This window comes from Phalacrocorax carbo, chromosome 4, assembly GCF_963921805.1.
Source record: "Phalacrocorax carbo chromosome 4, bPhaCar2.1, whole genome shotgun sequence".
Classification (NCBI taxonomy): Eukaryota; Metazoa; Chordata; class Aves; order Suliformes; family Phalacrocoracidae; genus Phalacrocorax; species Phalacrocorax carbo.
Genome location: NC_087516.1, coordinates 21,033,164 through 21,057,017, shown reverse-complemented (window position 1 = coordinate 21,057,017; position 23,854 = coordinate 21,033,164). Strand labels below are relative to the sequence as shown.

General features: G+C 40.2%; 1 protein-coding gene across 3 annotated transcripts in view; it reads right to left on the bottom strand.

The window, feature by feature from the left end:
* The window catches only part of RBPJ (recombination signal binding protein for immunoglobulin kappa J region), a 60,550-nt gene extending 37,639 nt beyond the window's left edge, over nucleotides 1-22,911 (bottom strand). Inside the window, exon 1 of one of the 3 annotated variants that reach the window (XM_064449254.1) lies at nucleotides 22,776-22,911. In XM_064449254.1, coding sequence (XP_064305324.1) covers nucleotides 22,776-22,795 — 20 coding nt within the window. In that variant the 5' untranslated portion in view covers nucleotides 22,796-22,911. Of the gene's footprint in view, nucleotides 1-2,627; nucleotides 2,651-22,775 lie in introns of those variants that run through there. The other 2 variants (XM_064449252.1, XM_064449253.1) reach the window with 2 other exon arrangements.
* Between the last annotated feature and the right edge of the window lie 943 nt (nucleotides 22,912-23,854).

Sequence of the window (23,854 nt, the reverse complement as noted above, 5' to 3'; positions counted from 1 at the left end):
CCACTGTTACTATTTGCCAATGGTAAAAATGCACAGCTCAGGAGTGATGTTCTACAGGTTTAACACATGATTAAAAAACGAAAACACCTAAAGGATAAAATTTCTAGGAGATTACTGCAAAATACATATAATAGGATATATAAATTCAGTTACGATGGAAGTGAACACAAGCAATTTATATTACTTATGCTCAAACAGAGCATTTCACATTTATCTTTTCCATGGATGGGGATATTGAACAAATGAACCACACAAATGGCTAAAAAAAGCCCTTCAGAAGGAAAATTTTGTCTTCTCCAAAACATAAAACAGGTTCAATATACACAGGTCTGATCATTAAGGGAAACAGACAGTTGTACTACCAGTAACATCCAGCACTAAACAAACACCACACTGGAAACACAATCTAAACAGAAAGAACTAAAATAAACAAACTTACATTGTCAAAAGAAAGGACAGGTAATGAAGTCATTCTTCTCTCAGCCACTCTGTACTCCACAGCCTACAATTCCACAAAACTAATTTTTCCACACAGTTCTGAGCAGATTTACTTTTCTCAGGCTACCAACCTCCACATCCCACACATTTTTTTTCTCTGCCCTCCACTGATCTTTGGAGTTATAACTTAATGCCATACAGCATACTATGACCCAACCTACGCTGTGAGCTGAGTGTCCCCAACTACCATGGTTTTATCTGCGTAGCATCTTAGAGAAGGGAGTTTTTAAATCCTTAGACTACCCATACCCTAAACATTTTATGGTCTTCTACTATCTCCTTTCACTTAGCAGAATCAGAGAAATAGTTGCTGTGCTACTTCCTCAATAAAAATACAGCTGTGGCCATTACTCAGTTCTATGAAAGGTGCAAAAGACATTGAAGATTATGTAGATCCATTACTTTGCAGTGATACATATATCTTAGAGACGGTTTGGGGTTTTTTGCTATGAATATACTTAGGTTTATGTAACATGGCATACGCAACTAAATACACAGACAAATGATTAATTTCAGAGGCTCTTTATCTTTCTGTAATATCACACACCTGAAGTACGGAAACTGCTGAAGAAATGACACCTATCTCCCCTGTTGCTCCCTCCAGGTGCAACTGGGTTTGTAAGCGTGATCCTCTGGAGCTGATAAAATCAGCAAAATGCCAGTTTCCAGATCACCCATCACGCCGCAGGCTGGTTCATCATTCAGGATGAACACATGCACTAACAGTCACATGCAGTCATCAACTCACTCTCACTTTCGCCTGCCAGAAGCACTTAGGCCCTAATTCTCATTAGGATGTCTACTGTAATAAATATTGCTATAAAGACTCTGTCCTGAAGATTAGGAGCTGAACTAAAAGCTAACCAATTTTAAAAATACAGGTTTCATATCCACACAAAATGTACAAAGAGACAAACTCAGCCAATCTGCTTTGAAATACTACTGACCCAATATACCCTCTTTCTTATTCACCCTACAAAAGGAGATAAAATTAATTAAAACCTCACCAATTGACATGAACAATGCTAGCGTTTCTCTTACTCCTAATGTCCTTTTCTCCCCTGTAAAGAGCAAATGATGGGTGGTCCAATTGCACTGTGGCTTTTTGGAAGCAGAGGGCATGAAAGCCCCTGAAATCACAAAACCAGAAAAGTTTTTGATCAATACACAGAACATTCCCTCTCTTCAGGAAAAACAAACAAAAAAAAGAGACCCACCTGCTCCAGGGTGAATGCCACCAACCACGCACTATCACATCTTTGTACTGCATGATCCTGTACTGCTCTGGCCTGTATTTAAAGAATTTAAGTCCTCCAGCACAGGGAATATGTTACATGTCTGAAACAAGTCTTCTACTGTACAGCACTATATACACTTTTGGCACTATATCAAATAATACTGACATAAATACAATAGAAAAAGCTCTGCTTCATTTAGTCACGCCCTCTCACTGGAAGTCACTGGTTCAATTAGAAACTCCCTCTCCCTTTTCTGACCTGCTTTCATCCTCCCACGTTGCTTTCATTATTGTCCTCTCTCTTTTCCAATCCCCATAAAAAGAAAGTCACAGAACCACAACTGCAATTTAAATACAGCTTGCATCATATTAGTAAATAGGCTCACTTTTAAACAACTTATAGAAGTAAACAAATTCACTTCTTTATACTAGTCTACCTACAACTGGAAAAAACTTCATGCAGTAAATCACTATACTTGTATGTGATTCTAAAAATCAAAGGTCTAGTCCAAAATGGACATAATTTTAATCCAGACAGAACTCACACAACTCTACCACAATAAGTAAGGCAACAAAGTCAATAACGATAGCTTATTTAAAAACACGACAGTGCCTAACCATACATCTGGAGATGTGTTTTCCTTGCTTTTGCTTTGGGTATCTGCTGAAAGAAGCTACAGTAGCCCAAAGATCAAGTATACTAAAGAACATAGACAGGATCAACTTAAAGCATGCCATTAAAATGTTAGAATGTTGTAGAATGCGAGAAACATAATAAAAAATTACTCCATTAAGATTGCTCTATATTCACATACCATTATTTCTTTTGATTGACTCCCTAATAAAGTTGGCTCAAGTGTTCAGTGGAAACTGCAGATTTGCACACACTTACCTTAGCAACTGAAAGGGATATCAGCTTGAAAAATCAGCATGCCAACAGAATCTCAGTCCCTAAAACACAATATAATTTGGCTCAGCTATTGTAACTGCATAGGGAATGTGCAGTAAGGCTCATTAGTTTTATCTTCATCCATGCAAACCAAAAAAGAGTGACTGCTAGGAACAAGGATACAAAAACAGCAGTACAAAAACTTAAGGTTCATGGTTTTCTTTGAATTGCCACTGTTCACTGTAATGCCAAAAATACATAGTAGAAGCAGAAATTGTGAATGATTTTGCAAGGAAGTGGTAGAGGACCATACTGAACTTGCAAAGGAGAAAGATTCTCAAACAGCCAGCCTAACCTCACTAACCATAAAGGGAAATACGCATTTCTTTTGAACACCTCTTTAAGAGGTAACAGGTTCCTGACAGGGACAGTCATTGGCCAGCTCAAAATATCTAACCACTGGTCAATTAAAGTAATAGCTTAATCACTCTTCCATGTGCTTCTCCTTACTCTATACCCACATAAAGAAAGGAGCTTCCTATGAGCAGAAAAACAAGGAGACCATACTAATTAATCTGCCTCTAAGGGGCTTACTGTCCTGCTCCAAGCTCCTCAACCAGCTCCCCCTGCACCACCTGCTGAGCTCAGACCTTCAGAGGGAGCCAACTCAGCCCATCAATCTGTCACATCACTAACATGCTGGGAAGCAGAAGACAGAGGAAACCAGTGGTTTTGGTTGCAGAGATCTGTTTGGTCACCTCAGCAAATCCAACTTTAACAGAAGCCAAAAAAGATGACACAGAAGGAACAGCTAAGCTTGTTTTCTCTTACATTCTAGCAAGCCCATTAACTCCCATGGAAAAGAATTATATGTAAGAAAATAAAACACACAAGGATCCTGTAACCTAGAAAGTTAAAAAGTGTACACACTATACTATTTTAATTTTTAATGACTTGAGTCAGTTGTTCCCTTTTGTTTAAGGAAGATGACTTGCAAAAAACAAGTCTTAAGCATAATTAAGAGATCTTACCAGCAGACTAACATCCTTAGTCAAAGTTTAGCTTAGGATAGTTAGAAGACTGTCACCCCAAATGCAGTCAGAACTTAATGCAAAATGGCAGCTAAGTATATCAACATCTCTAAGGTTTAAGCAGACCAACTCTGACAAGTCTTGCTGTGACAGTTTAAGACACCACTGTCTCAAATGCCTCTCCCACCTCTCTGCAAGGTCAGGGTAAGCAAACGTGTCTGTGTCCCAGCTGCTCCAGTTCGCAGTTGGACTGTGGCCTCACAGGCAGCTGAGCTGATTTGTCACCACCTAACACAGGTTTTGCCTGTCAGCTTCACCCTGGCTACACTGACCTACCCTTACACACCAAACTCCAGCACCTGTCAGACCTTTCCACTGACTGATTCAAATCAGTAGCCCAGAACAAAAAGTACCTTTCTGGGGAGGAGGGGGATGAAAGGAAGGAAGGGAAGTGAATTTTACTGATTCAGTAACGAACCCAGTGAGTGCCCAGTGGCACCACAAGAACACTCAGAGGAGAATGTGACCTCCCACTTCGGTGGCAGCATGCTATTAGAAAGCCGGTACATCCACAGCTTCAGTTTAGACTCTCTTCATTGCATTTTAAATAATATAATAATGATAAAACCCCCAATTCACACATTCCCTTTACTGATCTTTTTTAAGAACTGTAAGCTCTGACAGCAATAGCCTATACAGTGCTTAGTCCACCAAAGGAAATGTTTGAAGCACCGTTTTTAAAAATCTTTACTATATTTTAATACTTCTAAACAACACTTCAGGAAATGGGGATGCTTCCCTATAATCTCCTTCCTCCAGCAACCCTGTCAGTTGAATCAACTTCTTAGAATTTAAATTCTTATAAATTTCTTTAGAATTTTTCTGTTTGTTTTTTTTTTTGCTTGTTGTTTTTTTTTTCTTTTTGAAACACAGTCTGTACCATCTCCTTTCATTCCCTTTCTTCCTCCAGCTTCCATACTGCTGCAGTCCTTCAAAATGCAAAATGGAAGCAGCTCCTTATATTCATGAAAAGGAAACTGCTAGAGTTATGTAAGCTTACTCCTATGCAACTATGTCTCATCCACTGACTCTAGACTTGTAAAACAATTCACAAACGATAACAATATGTAAGCAGAGCATAGGTTATCAGCTCATAAGCAGGTTTCCATACACACAGTAATTTCCAAATTGGTAAATAAAATTAATCTCTTCAGTAGATTAAAATGATGACAGAAAACCTGTGAATACATATGCTTTTTTTAAAAAGCCGTATTTGGCACCAACCTGTTTTACAAAATTACAGGTTTTTACTAGATTTCAGATGTTTTCTTAATGCATCACTCAGGAATTATGTGGTTAACACTAACATTAACTGGGCACAGTTGCCAAATGAGCCGTCAGTATCCTAGAATTAATCAATCTCAAGTATATTGTTCTGTAATTAAGCTTATGAATACATCATCCCATGAATATAAGAACAGCAGCAATCAACACACACCCCAGAAAAGAGAATTAGAAGGCTGTTCAACTTTCTAGGACAACTAAATAATTTTGAGGCCATTCTTCATTGTCAGTCTTTTTCACTGTGGTTGTACTAATGGCCTCCAACTGGGGAGCATTTTATATAAGCAAATTATTCTTAAACCTTTAAAGTCACATAACTACACAAAAAATTAGGTGCTATTCCCACTGCAGTTTACAAATCTGTGCTTTAATAAAAACAAATATTTTAGAAGATTTAAAAGGTTCAGACTTTTTGCTGCTGTTGTTGAATTGATTCATAGGTATATTACTTCTGTGTTTCCAAGAGATTAATTTATACTTCAGCTACAGCCCGTGCAGTAATCAACAGAGCATACCCACACAGGAAAGACACAGGAATTCAGATTCGCATTTAACAAATACTTGACTAATGAAAGAGAAAGGGGAAAATAGGGTATGTATAACAACAAGTATATTTCTGTTTAAATGATACAACCTTTCAATTACTGCTATTTTTAATTGCAAAACTCAAATATTTATATTTCTCTAGCAATTTGTTTCTAATTTCCACAATGCCTATCAAACACAATACTACTTTTAATAACTGTTGTGGTAAATGAGTCAATGATCCCTGAAGAAGATAATTAAACAGACTCCAAAAATACACTTTTACTCCTTCTATCACAGTACATTTACAACAACCATATGAAAAGATTAGATTATGTGTCTGGGATGTTAGCAGGCTAACACCTTATCATCCTTTCTTCTGGTATTATAATATTACTGTTCTCTTATGTAGTTACACATGCTCCCATTGTGCCCAAATAGCTTTTATGGGGCATTTTTCATATAAAAAAAACCTGCAGAGTACAAATGCAAAGCAGTTATTGTCCATTTTTTTAAATGGAAATTGTGTGAATCATACTTAATTTGAGTAGGCTTGCTTTTCAGGTTTGTCAAGTTTAAACTCCACACAGATGCAAATTACTGGTAAAACTTCTCCCTGCATCTTAATGAGGTACACTGTAAACTATGAAGCCAACTTGAAAACAAGAATGTTTCCGAGACAGATTTTACTTGACCTAGGTATTCTAAGTGTTTAAGGAACTACTACTTTTTAAAAGAACGCTTTACCCAACACCACTTAACTTCTGCATGATCTTGAACCTGTGACTCCTACAACACTAGTTTCCCAGAATGCCTCTGCTGGCACAAATTTTTATGTAAGGATTTTCTTGCATGATAAGCGTGCCTAAGCAGTGTTGCAAAGGCTCCCAACTGCTGAGCTCTGAACCCAACCTCTTTTCAAAACATTGTCTCATCCTTTCAAGTACATTCAGTCCAGAAGGGAAAGTAAATTGTCAAAACTGTTTTGAAGTACTCAACAACCAAATTTAAGAAGTTGTTTCAGTTAGCTACTGCCGCCTCACTCATCTTGACCAGTTTAAAAACAATTGCACTGTAACACAGGACTGTCGAGTGTGTAGTACACTAATCAATAGGGAGACTTCCTTCCTGCAATTCCTGCCTACTGCTTCTTCAAACAGGGCAGACTGAGCTTTCCAAGAAAAATGGGAAAATCACAGACAAATATGATCATTAAGGTTTAGCAATCAGACAGATAAGCTGAACTCCTGAATTAAAACACAGATGTCTGTGCAGCCAAGATAAATGAACAAAAAACACCTCATCCTAAAGAAAATCGGGGGATGACCTACATTAAAAGTTACAGCTTAGAATCCAGCATTTCAGAGAGATGGTTTCTTTTCTTCCAAGGCATTAATGCATTCTGGAAAATACGGACACACAAATGTGTCCACAGAGCAGGCTTAGTATTCTACTAGCAGCTAATACTCCTTCAGTGCTTTAGTTTCTCCGTTTACTAAAAAATGAACCTTATGCTATAAAAATGGTTAGCCATCCTTGCGATAACTTTGGAACCCATAAGTCAGTTCTAATTAAGTTTAAAAAGAAGAAAAGAGCTTTTAAAGACAATTAAGTTGCTATGAGTGTTATGAAAACTGGAGGCTGGATAGACATTTTCAAAATACTGATGATGCTGAGAAAGACAAGCAGAACTTGGAACTTACATACTGTTTGTTTCACAGCTGGTTACTTTGCATATGCCATTTGGATAGATAGTAAGCATATACCTTAGCTACACTTGGCCCGTTAGGGATGAAGGAGCTCATGGTATTGTCCTGTAAGCTTTCCTCATCATACAGGGCACAAATGTACAGGAAACAAGTTCTTTAGTCCTGCTGTTTATAGAACTTGACAATAGCATATCCAAAATGCAGTCTAAACAAATGAAGAAAATTCAGAATGCCAATTTTAAAGTGCTTAAATCATCTTATACGGTTATGGGGAAGGTTTAAATACTGTCAAACAGCATTCACGCATATAGAATACAATACCAGCATTTCATCTTACAAGTCTCTTCAATTTGTTATCTGTTCACCCAGGCATAAGATACACAGAAACCAACTGTTTGCTCGACAGTCAAGACTGTAAGCAGACGGTCTCCCCAATTTCTAATGACAATAATAAATTATGAAATGCAACTTAACTGTTGGGTTACACACAGTTTTAGGGCCCCTGCCTCAAGTGGAGTTTTAAACAAAAAACCCCATGAGTTGCATACTAGATTTACTTATGACTATAAACCTCTTGGAATAGGTATCAAATTCTGTTATGTTTACTAGCCTGAAGAAAGCCTAATAAAACATTCTGGCAATTTAAAGATAAACACCAGAAAAGAATTTCATTATTTAACTTTTTTTTTTTTAAATTTCCCCAGTCATTCACAGACTGTTGCAATAATTTTGTGTGCCAAGTTACCTACTGTATTAGCTATGATAGTGTCTAGCTCTTTAAATAGATGGTATTGCTATGGGGACAGAGGAAGAACTGCTGGACTTTTTCTATGTCAAGAAGGGTAGTGGGAGAAGTGAAATGTGAGCAGCAGGTTTGGAAGCCTGAGGTATTTTTCACTTCTGTTTTGTATTTTTTCCATATACACAGGAAACTCCCTTGGGGGCAGAAAGACCAACTTCCCTACAGCTAAATACAAGAACATGTGTAAAACAGAAAAGCCATAAAGTCTTCAACGTTTCCACACCTTAACAAAAAGAAATTTGAAGAATCAGACAAAAACTTCAACACTGAGATAGCGAAATCTATATTTCCTACCTCCAGAATGTCTTCAAAGTCTTTGCAGCAGTAGAAAATTCAAGTTAATCAAGAGACAAAAGAAGATTAGGATGCCTCCACACACACATCATCTACCTTTGTCTTTAGAATTCATTCTCATCCCCAACCCCAGACTACAAGTGAGGCAATGATGAGGAAGGGCAGAGCTAAGACAGTCCACCCAGAGGTGCAGGGCCTTCCACTCCCACTGCTAGTGGATGCGGGGGTTATTCTTATTCAGGCCAGGGTTCCAGCATTTGTCCATCTCCAACAGCAGGATTAACGGACAGCTGAAGGAGAGTAAGAATCAGACAAGCCTAAATGGTACTTCCCCTGAACGTTCTCCTGTCTATGACTATTTTCAGTTCAGGGGATTCCTGAGCCCAATGCTGACGCCAGGAATGAGCATAGCTTTTATTAATAACTGGACCTCACATGGTCCAAGCATACTGTAGGTAGTACAGAACACATACTATGTGCTTTGGAGACCAGTAGGGCAGAGAAGAGACCAAGGGAGAGTTCTGCTATAGAAGAGGGCTACACTAGATGTGCAACTTGGCATCACCAGTATGATCAGCCTTGAAGGGTCACTCCACCCCAGAACTAAAATTCAGGTTTAACACATCACGAAAGCCAGTTTCATATTGGAGTGGCATATCAAAAGCCTGCAAACCACATGGCTCAGAAGCCACAGACGCTCACCACTGACCTGAACACTGCAACACAATGCCACAGCTGTCTGAAGGTACACACAGAAGGCCAGCTGTCAAGTGCCATAAAATAATATAAATGTTTATTAATAAAATTCACTACAAACAGTAAGGGAAAGCATGAGTCTCTACCAGTCATTTATTTGCTTTTAAAGCTAATTTAAATAAACAAGAAAACAGAGCTTCTACATTTGAAGGTCCCAAGCAGTTTTGCTTTGGTACCATGCAATACAGCCCTGCTACCAGATGCTTCTAACTTTTGAGAATAAAATAAGGCCTTTTATTAACAAAAAAGCTGCAGATCCAGCTGAGGTGTGTTTTTGGTTGGGTTTTTTTGTTTTGAGGGGGTTTTTTTCGTTGGTTTGTTTATTTAAGGGTTTTTCCCCAAAGAAAGGATTTTCCAGCTTTCCCCAAAGATTGGCAACTACAAAGCACAATGTCCTTTAGGAAATACATCTTCACTAACTATACAAACAATGCCATGACAGGCACCCAACAGCTGCTCAGCTATGCTACTTTTAATAGTTACAAGATCTGGTTGACCATGCCACCACACCTTGGGACAAACCTGAAGCACACTTGCCATCAGGGCACCACTCTTCACAATACACAAGGAGTACAGAGAAATCCCAGGAGCCCCAGTTATCCTGACTGGTTTTGTAATGGAAACCAACACAGTCCATCCGTTCAGGTATATTAGAGCCCCTGTTTAAAGGGCCCTCTGAACCTGGTGGCATGCCACCCAACAAGTGAGATTTGCAAGCAGTATGAGTTATAGGTGATTACAGGCTACTTACAGGAATTATATTGTGCCAAGGCCTAGGGCACTTTGAACTCAGAGTCCTCAAGAAGTTTCTAACAGCTACAATTAAATGTAGACACCGAATAAGGAATCGAGAGGACCAAGACAGAAAGGCAAAAGCAAGTGGGCAATGCAATAAACAGTCTGAAGCAGAAGAAAATGTAGTGGATTCCATTACAGATTATTTGGCAAAGGAGAAGCTGATAAATGACTCAACTCTTAGGAGAACAGCATGAAGTTACTTTTGGCTTCCAAGGCAGAAATTAAGAAAGCAGCTGAAAAAAGGAAGAGGCCACAGACAGAAGGAGCAATGAAGATCTGGGACAAAGCTTAAGTGTTCACTTCCTGTTTCTCCAGCTACAATCCAGTGTTGCAAGACTGAATGTTCGAAGGTTCCTTTTACCAAAGGAGAAAGGTTGCACACATCAAGCCTTGTTGGATGGAATTATTATTAAACTTTGATATCCAAAGGACATGCCTATGTGACTTTTTAAATTTTGTTGCAAAATGAAGGGGGAGAAGTGCTTTAGCCAAAGGGCTACACGAGCTGCTTAATCACTGCGAGTAAACTGAGGCTCAACTGTTGGAAGAAAAAGCACACCAGCGTTACACATCATCTTCAGGAACATCTTGATGTTGACCTTTCAAACACTTATTCTTTTGTGATGCAACAATAGCAGGTAAGTTCACGACAAGTGTATCACAAAATCTACAAACAACTAAAGATGCCTTCTCTCATGAGAACAAAAAATGAGGAGAGAACTATTTCAATCAGACTGATAGTTTTTAACCTATATTAAACACCCCAGTATGAATAATATTTCTCTAAGGTTTTGGAAAGATATTAAGAAAAGCAAATCCAATGTTTGTATTCAACCGCCGAACTAGGCACAAAGAAAAATTACCATTTTATGCAGAAAGTTACACATGGTCTGTTAACCCATTTTATGTCAGGAGAAACTTTCTGTATCGTAAATATTAATTTAAGTTATATAACAAAGCTGTATAACAAACAACCTGAAGTTTAAGTGTATACACACCCACCCACCCCTTTCTGGGCCATGCTTATTTACAGAATTTAGCTTTCAAAACCTAGTCTCAGCTTTCCTTTGTTTGCTTTCATCACTTCAAAAACAATCCTTTCTCCCAGTTCTGGTGCTTTAGAAGTGAACCATGTTAGTAAGAACAAAGTGTCCTGTTTCTTCACAGCTTTCAATATACTCCCTACAAAGACGCTAGCAGCAGAATGTAGTCTCTGAATTCATTCAAAGTTCTATTTTTTCCATTGCTCTTGGAGTAGCAAAAGGATAACAAAATAGTAATAGCTTCCCATACACTTCTAAGACGATGAAGAGGACTGAAACATGTCACAAGAAAGAAGGGCAGTCAAAGGAAATAACAGAACTCCTCCAAAATAAAGTGATCCTCTACCATGTCTTCTTCCCACCCCTCCCAAAATATATTTCCTGCCTTCACAGTATTAACACTTCAGAACTTTCTCTGGCTTTCCCCATATAACTTAATTTTCTTCTTCTCTCTGTATCAATATTTTGTCGTCTTTTTTTTTTTTCTTTTTACAGAAGGTATCTGGGGCTCTTGAATTCCTCAGATCCTATTTCTCTCTCCAATCTTCACCAGTTCTTCAGCTGGGAGACATGCAGCATACATGCTCATTAGACATCTCCTCTCGCAATCAAAGACAGTGAAATGGCCAAGCTCCAAGTTCCAAAAAGCAAAGAATAGGGTTTGGACTTGACTTAAAACATAGAGTTGTTAGATTATCACATTGGTTGAGTAGTAACAGTGACTTCCCCATTCTGCAGACAATGGTGGTGATGCTCTAAGCACACTACAAGCCTTACAGGGCTAGTAACAGCAAAAACTGGGAGGTGGGGGGGAAGGAACATGACAGATCCAGAGCAAGAAACAACACTGTTGGGAAGTAGTCTGGAAGTACTGCTCTGGACAAAAGTAAGTGAACACAGACTGCCCAAGAACAAAGAGAATAGGGTTTACACAGAAACTGCACAGAAAAAAAAAGGAGAGAAAGTATTCTGGTGTTCTACTCCATAAAAAGCAGAGATGTAGAAGCAAAACTAACTGAGGCCTGGTCACAAAATTCAGGAGAGAACAAGACTGAAAGCAACTAAGTTAAATAGGAAAATCCAACATTATTTCAATATGCTGTATATATAACAAGAGGAAGCAGAATTGACTGGATCTAAATTGGAATCAGAGGAAAGGAATGTCAAGTAGTGGCTATACACATTTTTCAACTAATGTCAAAACAAAAAGGAGAAAATGTTAGGAAAGCAAGTTGGACACCGGTAGAAGAGTATCTTCCATCTTAAAAAAACCCGTAATATCATTACTGAAAGAAATTGCCTAAAATCAGTACAGTAAGTAGGAGAATACTGAATACAACAGAGAAAGTATCAAAAGTGCCACCAGTAAAATCTATGTTAGGAAAGTACCTTAAACAACAATATCCAGAATTTGGATCCCATTCACCAGAAGCACAGAGGAAAACTTCCAGTAAGTAAAGAAGTCTCTTATCTCTACAGATGTTAATACTCATCACTGCCTAATAACTTCTGTTGCTTTCTGGGTTGCTGTTTTTTAAGAACTGTTTTAACTGAAAAAGATAAACTTTCAAATTTGAACTGATGCAATATAACTTCCACGACTATGCAAACTCACAAGTCTAACCAGCCTACCGCTAACTTTTAAGTGCCATACAGCAATAAGGGTGAAACAGAAAAGTCAGTTCAGTTTTTCCAATTGCTTGCTAAGTATTGAAAAATATTTTAAAAAACCCCAAACCTAGAGTTTTGTCCAGAAAAACTATCTGGATGAAACACTGAAAAACCACTGGGTACATCCAGAGATTTCTTTCTTATGTATTTTATCTCCACATGAAAATTCAGCCTAGATTCAGGGAACACTCACACAAGGACTGCCTTCAAACTCTGCCTTGACAGGTACCTTCAGTGAATCTCCTGAGGTCGCCTTTTGTTTACTGCAGTCTCAAAAGCTAGGTGTAGATGCAGCAGCCAGTTGAAAACAAGAACAATTACCCTGACAGCTCAAAGGATCCAATAAAAAGAGTTGTCCTACACTTTCCAGTAGCCTTTAACACTTGCAAATGACTAAGAGCCTGGTCCACTTGCTACCACTTTAAGTATGATTTATCACTTCAACAAGCTAATTGTGAGTAACACTATTCAGTAAGACTTTTTTTAAACACTGTTTCATAACAGCTCCTCTGTTTTGCCTGTTAACTGTTGTGAAATGCAGGTATTTTGCCCACTGCAAATAAAAATGCAAAAAGTTCTGACATTTGTTCTCACGTTAAACAGTTCTTAGTATTTTGAGAGCGCTGCTATCTAAACCTAAGCACCGCAAACACAAATCTCATACTGTATTATCAAAACTGAACACAAGCCTCGCCAACATCTATATTAATTACAATAGATATTAGAACAAGTTTTTATGCCTGAACTTTCCTGTTTCTGATGACCTTTATGGCAAAAAATTACTGCAGATCTAGAGAACTCCCTATTTTCTATCTTTACATAATATATTCTTTTATCACTCTTGCAGCCAAAATAAGAGGTACATTCACCTCCATAATCAGCAGCAAAACAATTAACACTGGCAGCCACCCATGTAAATTTAGTACTTCTACGAAGATCTCTCAAAGTCTTACATCATGATCAGGATTCAAAGTTGTATCATCTCTGCTGACTGAAAGTTTGTCACAATGCATCAACTGTACCATAAGCTTCTTCCAAAGAGGAAGCCCGATCCCAAATACTTATTTTGATTAACTGCTCTGCATCGCTTATTAATGAGAGATTTGTAATGCACATGTAAACAAAACAAAAACACCACCAACCATGCAATACTAAAAAAAAAAAAATTGGAATGCAAAAGGAGAACAAAAAAAAACCAAACCAAAAACAACACCCCAGGACTCAGTGCTGGCACAGAAGTGCTGAACAGCAGAAAAAAAAATTGGCCAGAAAAATATTTGGACAGAAAAGACATGTCCAAAATAGTTTTGCTATATCCCCCTCACTTCTGGAAGATATTACATTATTAAGGATTTTACTAGTCATCACTGTATATCTACTACAAAACTAAGAGAGCATGAAAAGAAACATACACACGCAGAATAACACCAGTCTTTCAGTAAAGCTTTTCCTTTTCTGAATTCTTATGTTCACTACTGAAGCCAGAGTTGGCTGGCTGATTTGGAAAGTGGTAAAATATTTTGAATTTTAAAAATAAATACCTACAGCATACAGAATAATTTCTTCAGTAGTATAAAAACATGGCTACAGCACACAGCACCATTTTGTTTTTCTTCAAGCAAATTTATCTACCCGTCATGCCCTATCCATTGCTTCTGTGTCTCAATTATGCAAAAGCAGCATCCTTCTAGTGTCTATTCTAATATCCCTTGCTTCTACCAAAACACAGTAATTATGAATACAGTCACTCTTAGTCTTCCTTACCATACCTTTCTGTTACGCATATTAAAAACCTAAGGAAGCCTGATATCTTTTGACCATTTCTCACAGTTGCAGCCGGGAAAGAAGACATGATGCCACCCATCAAAACCCAGCAAACTCCGAACAGTGAATGGCTCATAACCACACAGAGCAATGAGAACCAAATCAGGAGACAGTAATTCTGTTTCTACCACTCCACAGGCTCTGCCTTTGACCTTGGCAAGTTACTGGGGCTTTGTGCTTGTTTTTTCATGTTCGGGACATGAAGGGCCTTTATGCTGGAACAACAACAACAACAAATTAACTAAGTTTAATTATTATTTATTCTATTATGCCAGGCCTTAGAACTCTTCTGCAATGCCACAAATTCAGAGTGAGTGCAAGCACCTCTGGTTCTCTAGACCTTAGTTTTGAAGTTCCCTTCAAAAAGCACAGGTGAAAGCTCGTTATCAGAGACAGCCCCCTCCCCGTATCAAAAACTTATAAAAGCTTGGCTTCACAAATTCTTCTGCTGAACAAACAAGATGAACCTTATTTTCTACACTGGCAGTTCCTAATCCACAGCTTGCAAAAGAAACACTGCCTGCAAGATCCTCTGCCACTGCTCCCAGACAAAATTTAATTATAGAATTAAAATAAAAACTGCCAGTAAAAGGAAAGTAGAATACTGCCTAGACAGTATTTTTTACTCTGTGCCATTTCTATGGTCCAGCAAAAACTAGGGACCAGTATTTTACACAATTCAATGCCTTCTCTCAAGCTTAGAAAATTCTGAATTTCATGGCTGCCTGATCAAGTTTCATTCTGACACCAAGTTTCCTGGTAATCTCCCAAAGCACCACACACTAGAAATATGCCACATGTATAGCTCTGAAAAAAACAAAGTGCAGATGAAATGTTCTATGGACCAAGCAATGTTACCAAGAATACCAGTAGAAAGACTTTGTTCTGGCACATACAGAAGAATGTCTACATTTGCCTGTACTCAAAGGGAAAATTATCATGTTCATTCTGCTACTCAAGTAACTATACATAATTAGATTACCAAAAGACTGACTATGACCCACTGCAATATATATCCTTGTATCTCACCTACCAGAAGTAAAAAAACTAAATGAAGTAGCAGGTGTAATCTCATGCAGAGCAGTCAAAAATGACCACTTGCTAATACAGCTTGCCTATTACAACAAGTGTTCCGGATTTTGAATGTACTGATTAAATAGCACTTCATACAAATTAGTCATGCAGTTACAATGAAAAGGAGATAATTCTTACTCCTGAATAAGAAACAAATGAGGAAAAGTTATACCTTAACACAACCACCTTAATGTCTTCATGTTTTCCAAGTGAAGCAATGAAAAGAACTTTATTTAAATAATTACAGAAATATATACTTAAGTTCAACAAGACTTATTTACATAAAAAGGTATGTTCAGAAAAGAACTCCACAAACTTACTGGAGAAACATGCTGTTGACTGAAATGTTCAGATTGCTTTAGAAATAATAAATCATGTCCCAGCAGCATGTCAATCATCAAGCAATCTGATTAATCAAAACAGTAGAACATTATAATGACTGTATCTTATAGTAAAATTTTATACATCAGTCAAGCTTTTCAAAAACTACAAAAAATATTAAATGGAACACAAAAATAGTGTTTATCGTTTTAAAGTTATAGCCTCTGTCTCCTGTAAGGACGTAAAACTGCAACTTTAATCAAGAGATTTCTCACACTGTACATACTGAAACTCCTACCTTCTTTTCTTTCTTGGTAAAAAAGTTTACCATTGCAAATATGTAGTTTTTGCATTTACAAGCAAAAGAGCACGAAGATACATGGCCATATACCACTATCTGGCTAACTATTCTCCAACTGAAGAGTACGAAGTGTTTTTCAGAAAACGAAATTTTTAAAAATAGTCTACATAGGCTCTGAGAAGTGGCCAATGTAGTCACATAGAAACAAGCAATGAAAGAGTCTCTTTAGGCTGTAAAGGATACTTAATGTTTTTTTTAAAAAAGGTAGCAACCACAAAATACACACACGCACGCGAATTATGAGTAAAGAGCACCACAACATAAGTAGAACCCCAGGAAATGAGATAATGTCAAACTCTAAGTTTAGCACTTTTCCAAGACTCAGTGTGAATATAACAATATGGAAATTGCTACTTTCTATTAATAATTTTCTCTTCAAAGAAATTTATCGGCTGTTTCCTTTTCTGAGTTTTTACATTGGAAAGAGATGACCATAATTCCATATTATTTCCTTGCCTCATATAATCTTAATTATCACAATTATGTTCAAGACAAGTATGAAAAGTTTATAATATAACATAAGCATTTCCACATAGAAGTGATGAAACTTCAGTAAGATCAAGAATATAGTTTTACACCTATAATTATTAACTTGCCTTGAAATAGTACAGACTTAAATGGCATATCCACTTTGTCAACAGAATTAAGATTTCATCTGGCAAGACAGCTAGTGACATTTACCTTTTTCCCTTCTTCACCTAAATACACAGGGGAGAAAAAAAAGCAACTCTAAAAGCAGGCAGACACTACAATTCTTCAATTTTTAAAAATATTGCAGTAACATAAATTTTAAAAAATCCACTTAAAAGTACACCTCCCCTGTGAAATTCTCTTGGGAGGCAGTGATTCAGCACATTAGAGTGCCATGTAGGTCAGTTAATAACGTGCTTGCAATTAACTTATAAAGAATTTAGGGTGGCAAGTATTACAAACATAGAAAAGATACCCTGGAACTTTGAAATTTCTGCTGACATGATTTGTACTCCAAATGTGAAACTAATATTTTGCATAAACTACATTCATTATTCTCAATAGAGATCCAAATGTCTTGCATAAGATAGAATAATTGTTTGTATTAAGCATGTATTTTACAATTCTAAAATTAGAATTTCTCTCTTTAATTTTATCAAAAACCAAACAAAGCGTTGAATAGGTATGTATGTATTGCACCTTAACTGTACTCTTTACCAAAACTGATTCTCTAAATATAAAACCTGGTTTCAAAATATTTTCCCATGAAGGCACCACAGGTATTTTAGGAAGGCTTTGTAAGTAGCTACAGACTACTTTATCTTCTTTTCACATTCTTTTTAAATATAGAAATTGCTTAAGTTGGAAATAATTAAAAGCAGCCCTACAATGAATTCTTTCTGCAAAGGAGAAATTAGCAAGTCAGAGGAAAGAAACTCTCTCATTCATAAACCCATGATCACTTATGCAATTCGTAGTATGGAAGAGCATTCTTAAAAGAGATCTCTGCAAAGAGCTACTGGTCAAGGATATTGCCTTTTAACTAGCAGCAAAAAAGGCACACATATTATGCCTAGTAAAACAGTCTACAGATTATTTCTGGAGAAATCAAGCTATAAAAAGATTGTTTTCAAAGTTTCTTTGTGCTCTATATCAACCAGAAAAAGTCAGAAATGACAAAGAGCTACTTAATAAAATGAAAGCAAATAAAATCCAAATCAAGAGCTTAACTTCCTAAAACTGCTCCTACTGAAACTACAAAAGGTTAAAAGAATATTTGCAAGCATCTCAGAAGACTCCTTCAAGAATATAGTGCTCACAAAGATTTCCCAATAGCCAGACTTAAGACGCTGACACGCTCCTTGATAACGACTTAAATGTTAGTCACACAAAGACATCTACACATTTGATTGTAAATGAGTTTATCCCAACCTTCGACACTCATCATGTGCATATACACAATACAATAGCCTTAGTTATGCTACTACTCAAATCTTAATAAGCACCATGTTTAAACCTCCAGTGACAGTAAAAACTGTAGCCTGAAGATCCCATCCTTGAGTTCTACTCCTGTAGTCTATATAATCCTGTTCCTACTCCTTGAGCTTCACCGAAACCACTAACATTTCTTGCAGCCTAACCCTACAATGAGGCTCAGAATCAATGTGTAATTCTTATCTTCATGGACCTGTCAATCACCCAAGACTACCAGCAATGAGTCTTTTCCAGAAATATTCTCCCTGGTTTCCTTGGAATTGTTGCTCTCATGATTCATCCCTTACCATTCTAATTGTTCTTTCAGTGTATCCTCCCCTGAAGGAGCCTCCTCATTCACCTATACTATTTTATGAATCATTTAATAGGTTTCTGCCTTGCATCCCTTTCCCTTCTTCACTTTGTCCAGAGCCAGGATTCAAATTCAACTATTAACTCCCTGCCATTAATGAGATCATACTTTTTACTTCATATATCCTGTATTTGTCCAAGCTAACACATCAGCTTGCATCTCTCCTTCTCTGTACAGATGCCTCACTATCAGCTCAGCCTCAGCATAGACAAAACACAGGTCTTACTCTATCATTGCTTTGGTCTTCTTTCCACCACTGCAAGCCATTAACTTTCGGGACTCAACTAAGCATCAGCCCTCAAACCCACAAACCTGTTTTTGGGATCCTGGCAATGCCCACCACATCACTAAGATATGCCTTTAGTAGCTTAAATTTTATCCTGTGAGCACAGCAGTTCACATCTGAACTAGTGACTTTATCTTCCAAAATCCAGAGTTGGCCCTGCTTTATTTATTCTGAACATTCTGTCTACATAGCTATTTTAGCCTAAGGTCAGATCATATAAGGCTTCCTCTTCCACCTCTTGAGCAGCATCCGCTTCACACTTCACTTCAAGACCCATCCAAGTCAATGTCCTCATCCTAAAATTACTAACCAGGATGTAGATGAGGTTAAAATTTCGATAAACTGTTGTATTTTCATCTCTGAACTTCTCTTCTGCTGCCCTCGTGGTTGGGAGAGCTCCACAAAGCAGTACCTTCTTTCAAAAACCTCCTACAAGTTTTTCCATAGTTCTCATTAAAAACAAACAAACCGACCAGATGGCTGGCACACCAAGACCACTACACTAAAATTCATTGCACTGATGCCAGACATTCTCCTGTGTCATCACAGATCTGAGCCCTTAAATCGTTTGGTATTCTGGGTCAGGAAACACCTCTTAACCACAGAACTTTGGGATGACTAATTCAGACACATAATTTAAATAGTCCGATACTTAGAAAAGTGTTACTAAAACAATGTTCTACTTCACAGCGCCTGTGGAAAACACCATACTAGTGATAAGCCCACTCAGTTTTGTCTTTTTCAAGGCTTCTCAACCTGCCTGAAAAATAATCCAAATGCTATCTTGTGTACTGCTATTACAGAGGTTTTCACTGGTAATCAAGCACTCAAAGCTATGTCTAGCATTTATCATTTTCATCTACCCTCTCTAAATTTTGTTCACTTGTTTGCTGGGATAGGAATCTTTGCAAGGGTATTTTTGGCAATGGCTTCTTACGTTATTCTCTTGTATTTTAAAGATCAGGTTGTCGCAGGCTACAGAGAAGACACCATTCCATATTTCACATAATTTAAAAAATGACACAAAATTAAGTCCTTAGGATTAGAAATGCTGTCATACGGTTGGATTAGACCTAGCATAGCAATTTTTGAACTAATTCGGCCTACAGGTATTTTTGCAGTATCAGTAATTATTTAAAACAGCATTTTGCACTCAAAGTATTCTTCTCCAATTAAATAACATTTCCATTAACTTCATAATCTTAAAAATATGAGTTTCCTTCAACCATTCAAAAGCAAAACCAAAAATATGCCACAAAACCCCAAAACACTATTCTATTATCCCAGCCATAAATTAGTCACTTCGTTTTAAGTAATCGTTCAAATAGTTAATACTTCATTTTCAGTTACTTTTTTCATGTTTCTGTGTACTTTCTCATTATATCTACTTTTGCGATTCAGGTTCAGTCATACTGCACATACAAGCAATTTTGATCAAAACGTTCCTTGTGATGCAAGTAGCAGGAGTGGGCCACGTGCCGCAAACAAGAGACCAACACCTCCCCCCCCGCCCCAACTGCTGCAGTAATTTCCTACTATTCCATTCCAACACAGCACAAACATATCCACCATCATTTAGGCTTAGGCACACAGTTTTCACAGGAAAAAACTGTTTTTACATTCAGCTTACATTGACCGCAGAAATGCTGCTTTATCTCAAAGTTTGAGCACCCATACAAACTGCAAGCTTCCTATTAAAATACAATGCGGCATTTGGGTATTCTTCAGTTACAGCTTTTTAATTTCAAGCACTTTTTCCCTATGCAACTCAGTTTTTACAGAACAGACTAGAAAGAAAACGACCGTTACTTACTATTTTGAAAAAAAAAATTTCAGCTAATGGAGTATCATCAGTTTTTAATCCTAACACACACTGACAACTCAGCAGCAGAGTTGTACTCCAAAAACAAGTCATGTAATAAAAGACATCAGGCTTTTTAACATAATCTAACTATAACACTAACCAAAGTTAATAGACTTCATTTTACCAATGCTGAAATATTCAGCAGAGAGAAAACAAGCCTACTTTTTCAGAGTTACTTGTTCGACCTACAAGTTTTGATCAATAAGTTTAGAATTAAAAGCCTACGCTCGCTTTTCACTAGCGTTAAAATGCTATTTTTTTTTCTAATATTCAAATTATTTGATCATTTATTTAAAAAAATAATCTACAGTTGTTACTGGCAACATTTTAACAGGTCTCCGGGAAGGACAGAAGTATTGTCACAAACATAAGAACACTTCTGACAAACCTGTAATAATCAATAAACAAAAGGAAATTAAGCTCAAATATTCAGATGAGTAAACTGACCGAAGCGTGGAAAAACCTTAATCACTAACTAGAGCACTAACTAACATTTATAGCAAACTTTAAAAGCATTTGTTCCCTTCTTTCAACTCTAACCTCTAAAACAGTATGCTCCAGGAACCATAACAAACAAGACAAGCTTCCCTAAAGAACATTTAATTGGGAAAACTTGTAAGAGGCATGAGATGCATTTATCAAGACAGAAATCAAGCAAAAGCTTCGATTTAGTTTTCGACAAACAAGAGTGAGGCATTGGAAACACTGTTGCAGCCAAACAAAACAACAAAATACCATAATGCTACCTTCTCCATGAGAACAAAAGCATCAACCACCAACTCCACCCCACCCCCAAGCAGGCTGTTGCTCTCTAACCACAGAGCCAATGCTGCAGACAATGTAATCCCACAGGGAAGACAGAAGGTCACAGACACACTGTGAAATCATAAAATAAGGTGCACGTTTTAGAAGGACACAGCAGTACTTCCACCAGTCAAGACTTCATTTGGAACAAATGGTGGAGTATAGAAACGCCTGTTCTCTTGACTGTCCCTTCCCTCAGCACATAGAGGGAGGTCGCACGTGCTTAGTGTAGTCCAAAATTAAGGACGTGGTAGTTAGAATAAGCAGCAGAATTCAAGATGTAGTGAGGACAGCAATATGCAATGTAATACTTGCAGGTGAGATTGCGTCCTGTGTACCAGTAGTGAAGCTGTTATTATTCATCAGCTGTAGGTGGCTAAGAGGGTGTCACTTATTACAGTGACACACGCTGTAGCTGGTTACCTGTGATTAAGTATTACCCAGCGTGGCTGAAAGGCATGGCAACTACCATTCATTACAATCCAGCGTGGCTTAGTGGGGTGGGGAGGCTGCTACCCTTCACTGCAGAGCAGTATTGGGAAAAAGGCAGCTAAAACTCAATAAAGCCCTGGGAACGGTGCAGAGGGAAGAGAAAAAGGGAGCCCCAGTCCCGCAGCCCGAGGGAGCGGGTGTCCCGCTAGCAGGGGCGGAAAGCCCGCCCGCGCTCTGTCAGAGCCGCTCGGCTCGGCGGCTCGGCCGGGGGCCTCCCGCCGGCCCCCGCCCTGCGAGGGGAGCGGCAGCGGGGCTGGAGCCCCGCGCTCCACTTCTCCCACCGGCGGGAGAGAGAGCCTTTGTCCGAGCGCTGCCGGTCCGCGGCCGAGGCAGCCCCGGGGGTCCCCCTCCTGCGGCAGGAGGAGCCGGGGCGGCGGAGACGGGGGGCGGCCGGTGCCAGCCCGGGGTCGCCTCCCCACTGGGCTCCGCGGCTCGCAGGGCAGCCTCCAGGGAGGGATCCCCTCCCGAGCCGCCAGGACGGGCGCCGACCCCGCACGGAGTCCCGGCCGGTGCGCCCGTGCCGGGAGGACGGAGAGCAAAGGAAGCGCCCGGCCCTGCCGGGAGCCCCGCGCCGGAGCGGGTGGCCGGAGAGCCCGGCTGCCAGCGGCCCGTCAGCCGGGGCGCGGGGGGCCTCCTCCCGTGCGCCCACCCGGGGGGACCCCAGCCCCCCGGGGCTCTGCCTCTCGGGGCCTGCCCCCGCGCCGTCCGCGGGGCGGCCCTCACTCCCCCGGGGCGGCGACAGAGGCGGCGTCGTGCGGGAGCCGAGCGGCCAGCGGCCCGGCACCCCCGGGGAGGGACGGCTCCCGGCGCGGCGCTGCCAACCTCCCGCACTTACCCTGTCACAACAGGCGCCATCTTCCACAAACTCTCGCCAAAACTCCTACTCTCGCGAGAGCGCCCCCCCTCCCCGGGCCCGGAGCGCGCCTGCGCGGCCCCGTGAGACCGGGGAGGGGGGGACGGTGCGCGCCGCCCACTCAGCGCCTGGGCTCTCCCCTCAGACACAACAGCCGAGGCGTGGGAACCGCGCCGCTCTCGCGAGAGCGGGGCGCCTCCGGCCGGCCGGTGGGCAGGGCAGAGCCGAGCCGAGCCCAGCCAAGCCGAGCGCGGGGCGGCTCTCGCGAGAACCGCGGGATTCCCTCTGCACGCTCGCGCGGCTCCCTCCCGCGTCTTTCTTCGGCAGCGGGGAAGGAGGGAGAGAGGGAGGGGCGGGCGGATGGGACCGGCGGCGGGGGAGAAACCATTCGGGGCGAGGAGGGAGGGGAGAGGCGGTTGCCAGCGCGCGGGACGGGGCGCGGGGAACTGGCGGCCGCTGCTTCTCCCCCAGCCTCTGCCTGCGGGAAGCGCGCGTGGGGCTGCCCGCCTCGTGCTGCCGGCGGGCCCGGCACGTGCGCTCCTGGGCGGGCGGCAGAGGGGGCCCCGCCGCCATGAGGGTCCTGCTGCAGGGCCGGGCGGGGGGCAGGGACACGGGGCCTGCAGTCGGCGGCGCGGGGAGCGGGGCAGGCGCGGGGAAGTCAGAGAGGGGATTCTTCCCCCCCCCCCCCCCCCCCCCCCATAAGATGAACATTCTCTCAGGAGTTCAAACCGGAGCTTCTGTGGAAGGCTTGTCAATAAGCGACGTGCCTGCTCTGTCCGAATCACTTAAATCATGCAAAACCAGGCCCCAGTTGATAACCTGAGCAGCGTGGGTTTCCTACTGGAGCTGTAAGGAAAGTCAAACCCCACCAACAAGGTAACTGGTATCGTTGCTTTTGTTAGCTCTGTCAGGCAGTTACAGAGCAAACGCTTCTTCATTCCTATTTATTGAGTTTAAAAATTAATTCGTACAGGACTCAGAAAACGCTGGAAAATTGAAAATGAATTATTTTCCAAATAGCAAATAAAAGCTAACAGTGGGAGGGTGGGATCTAGAGGTGC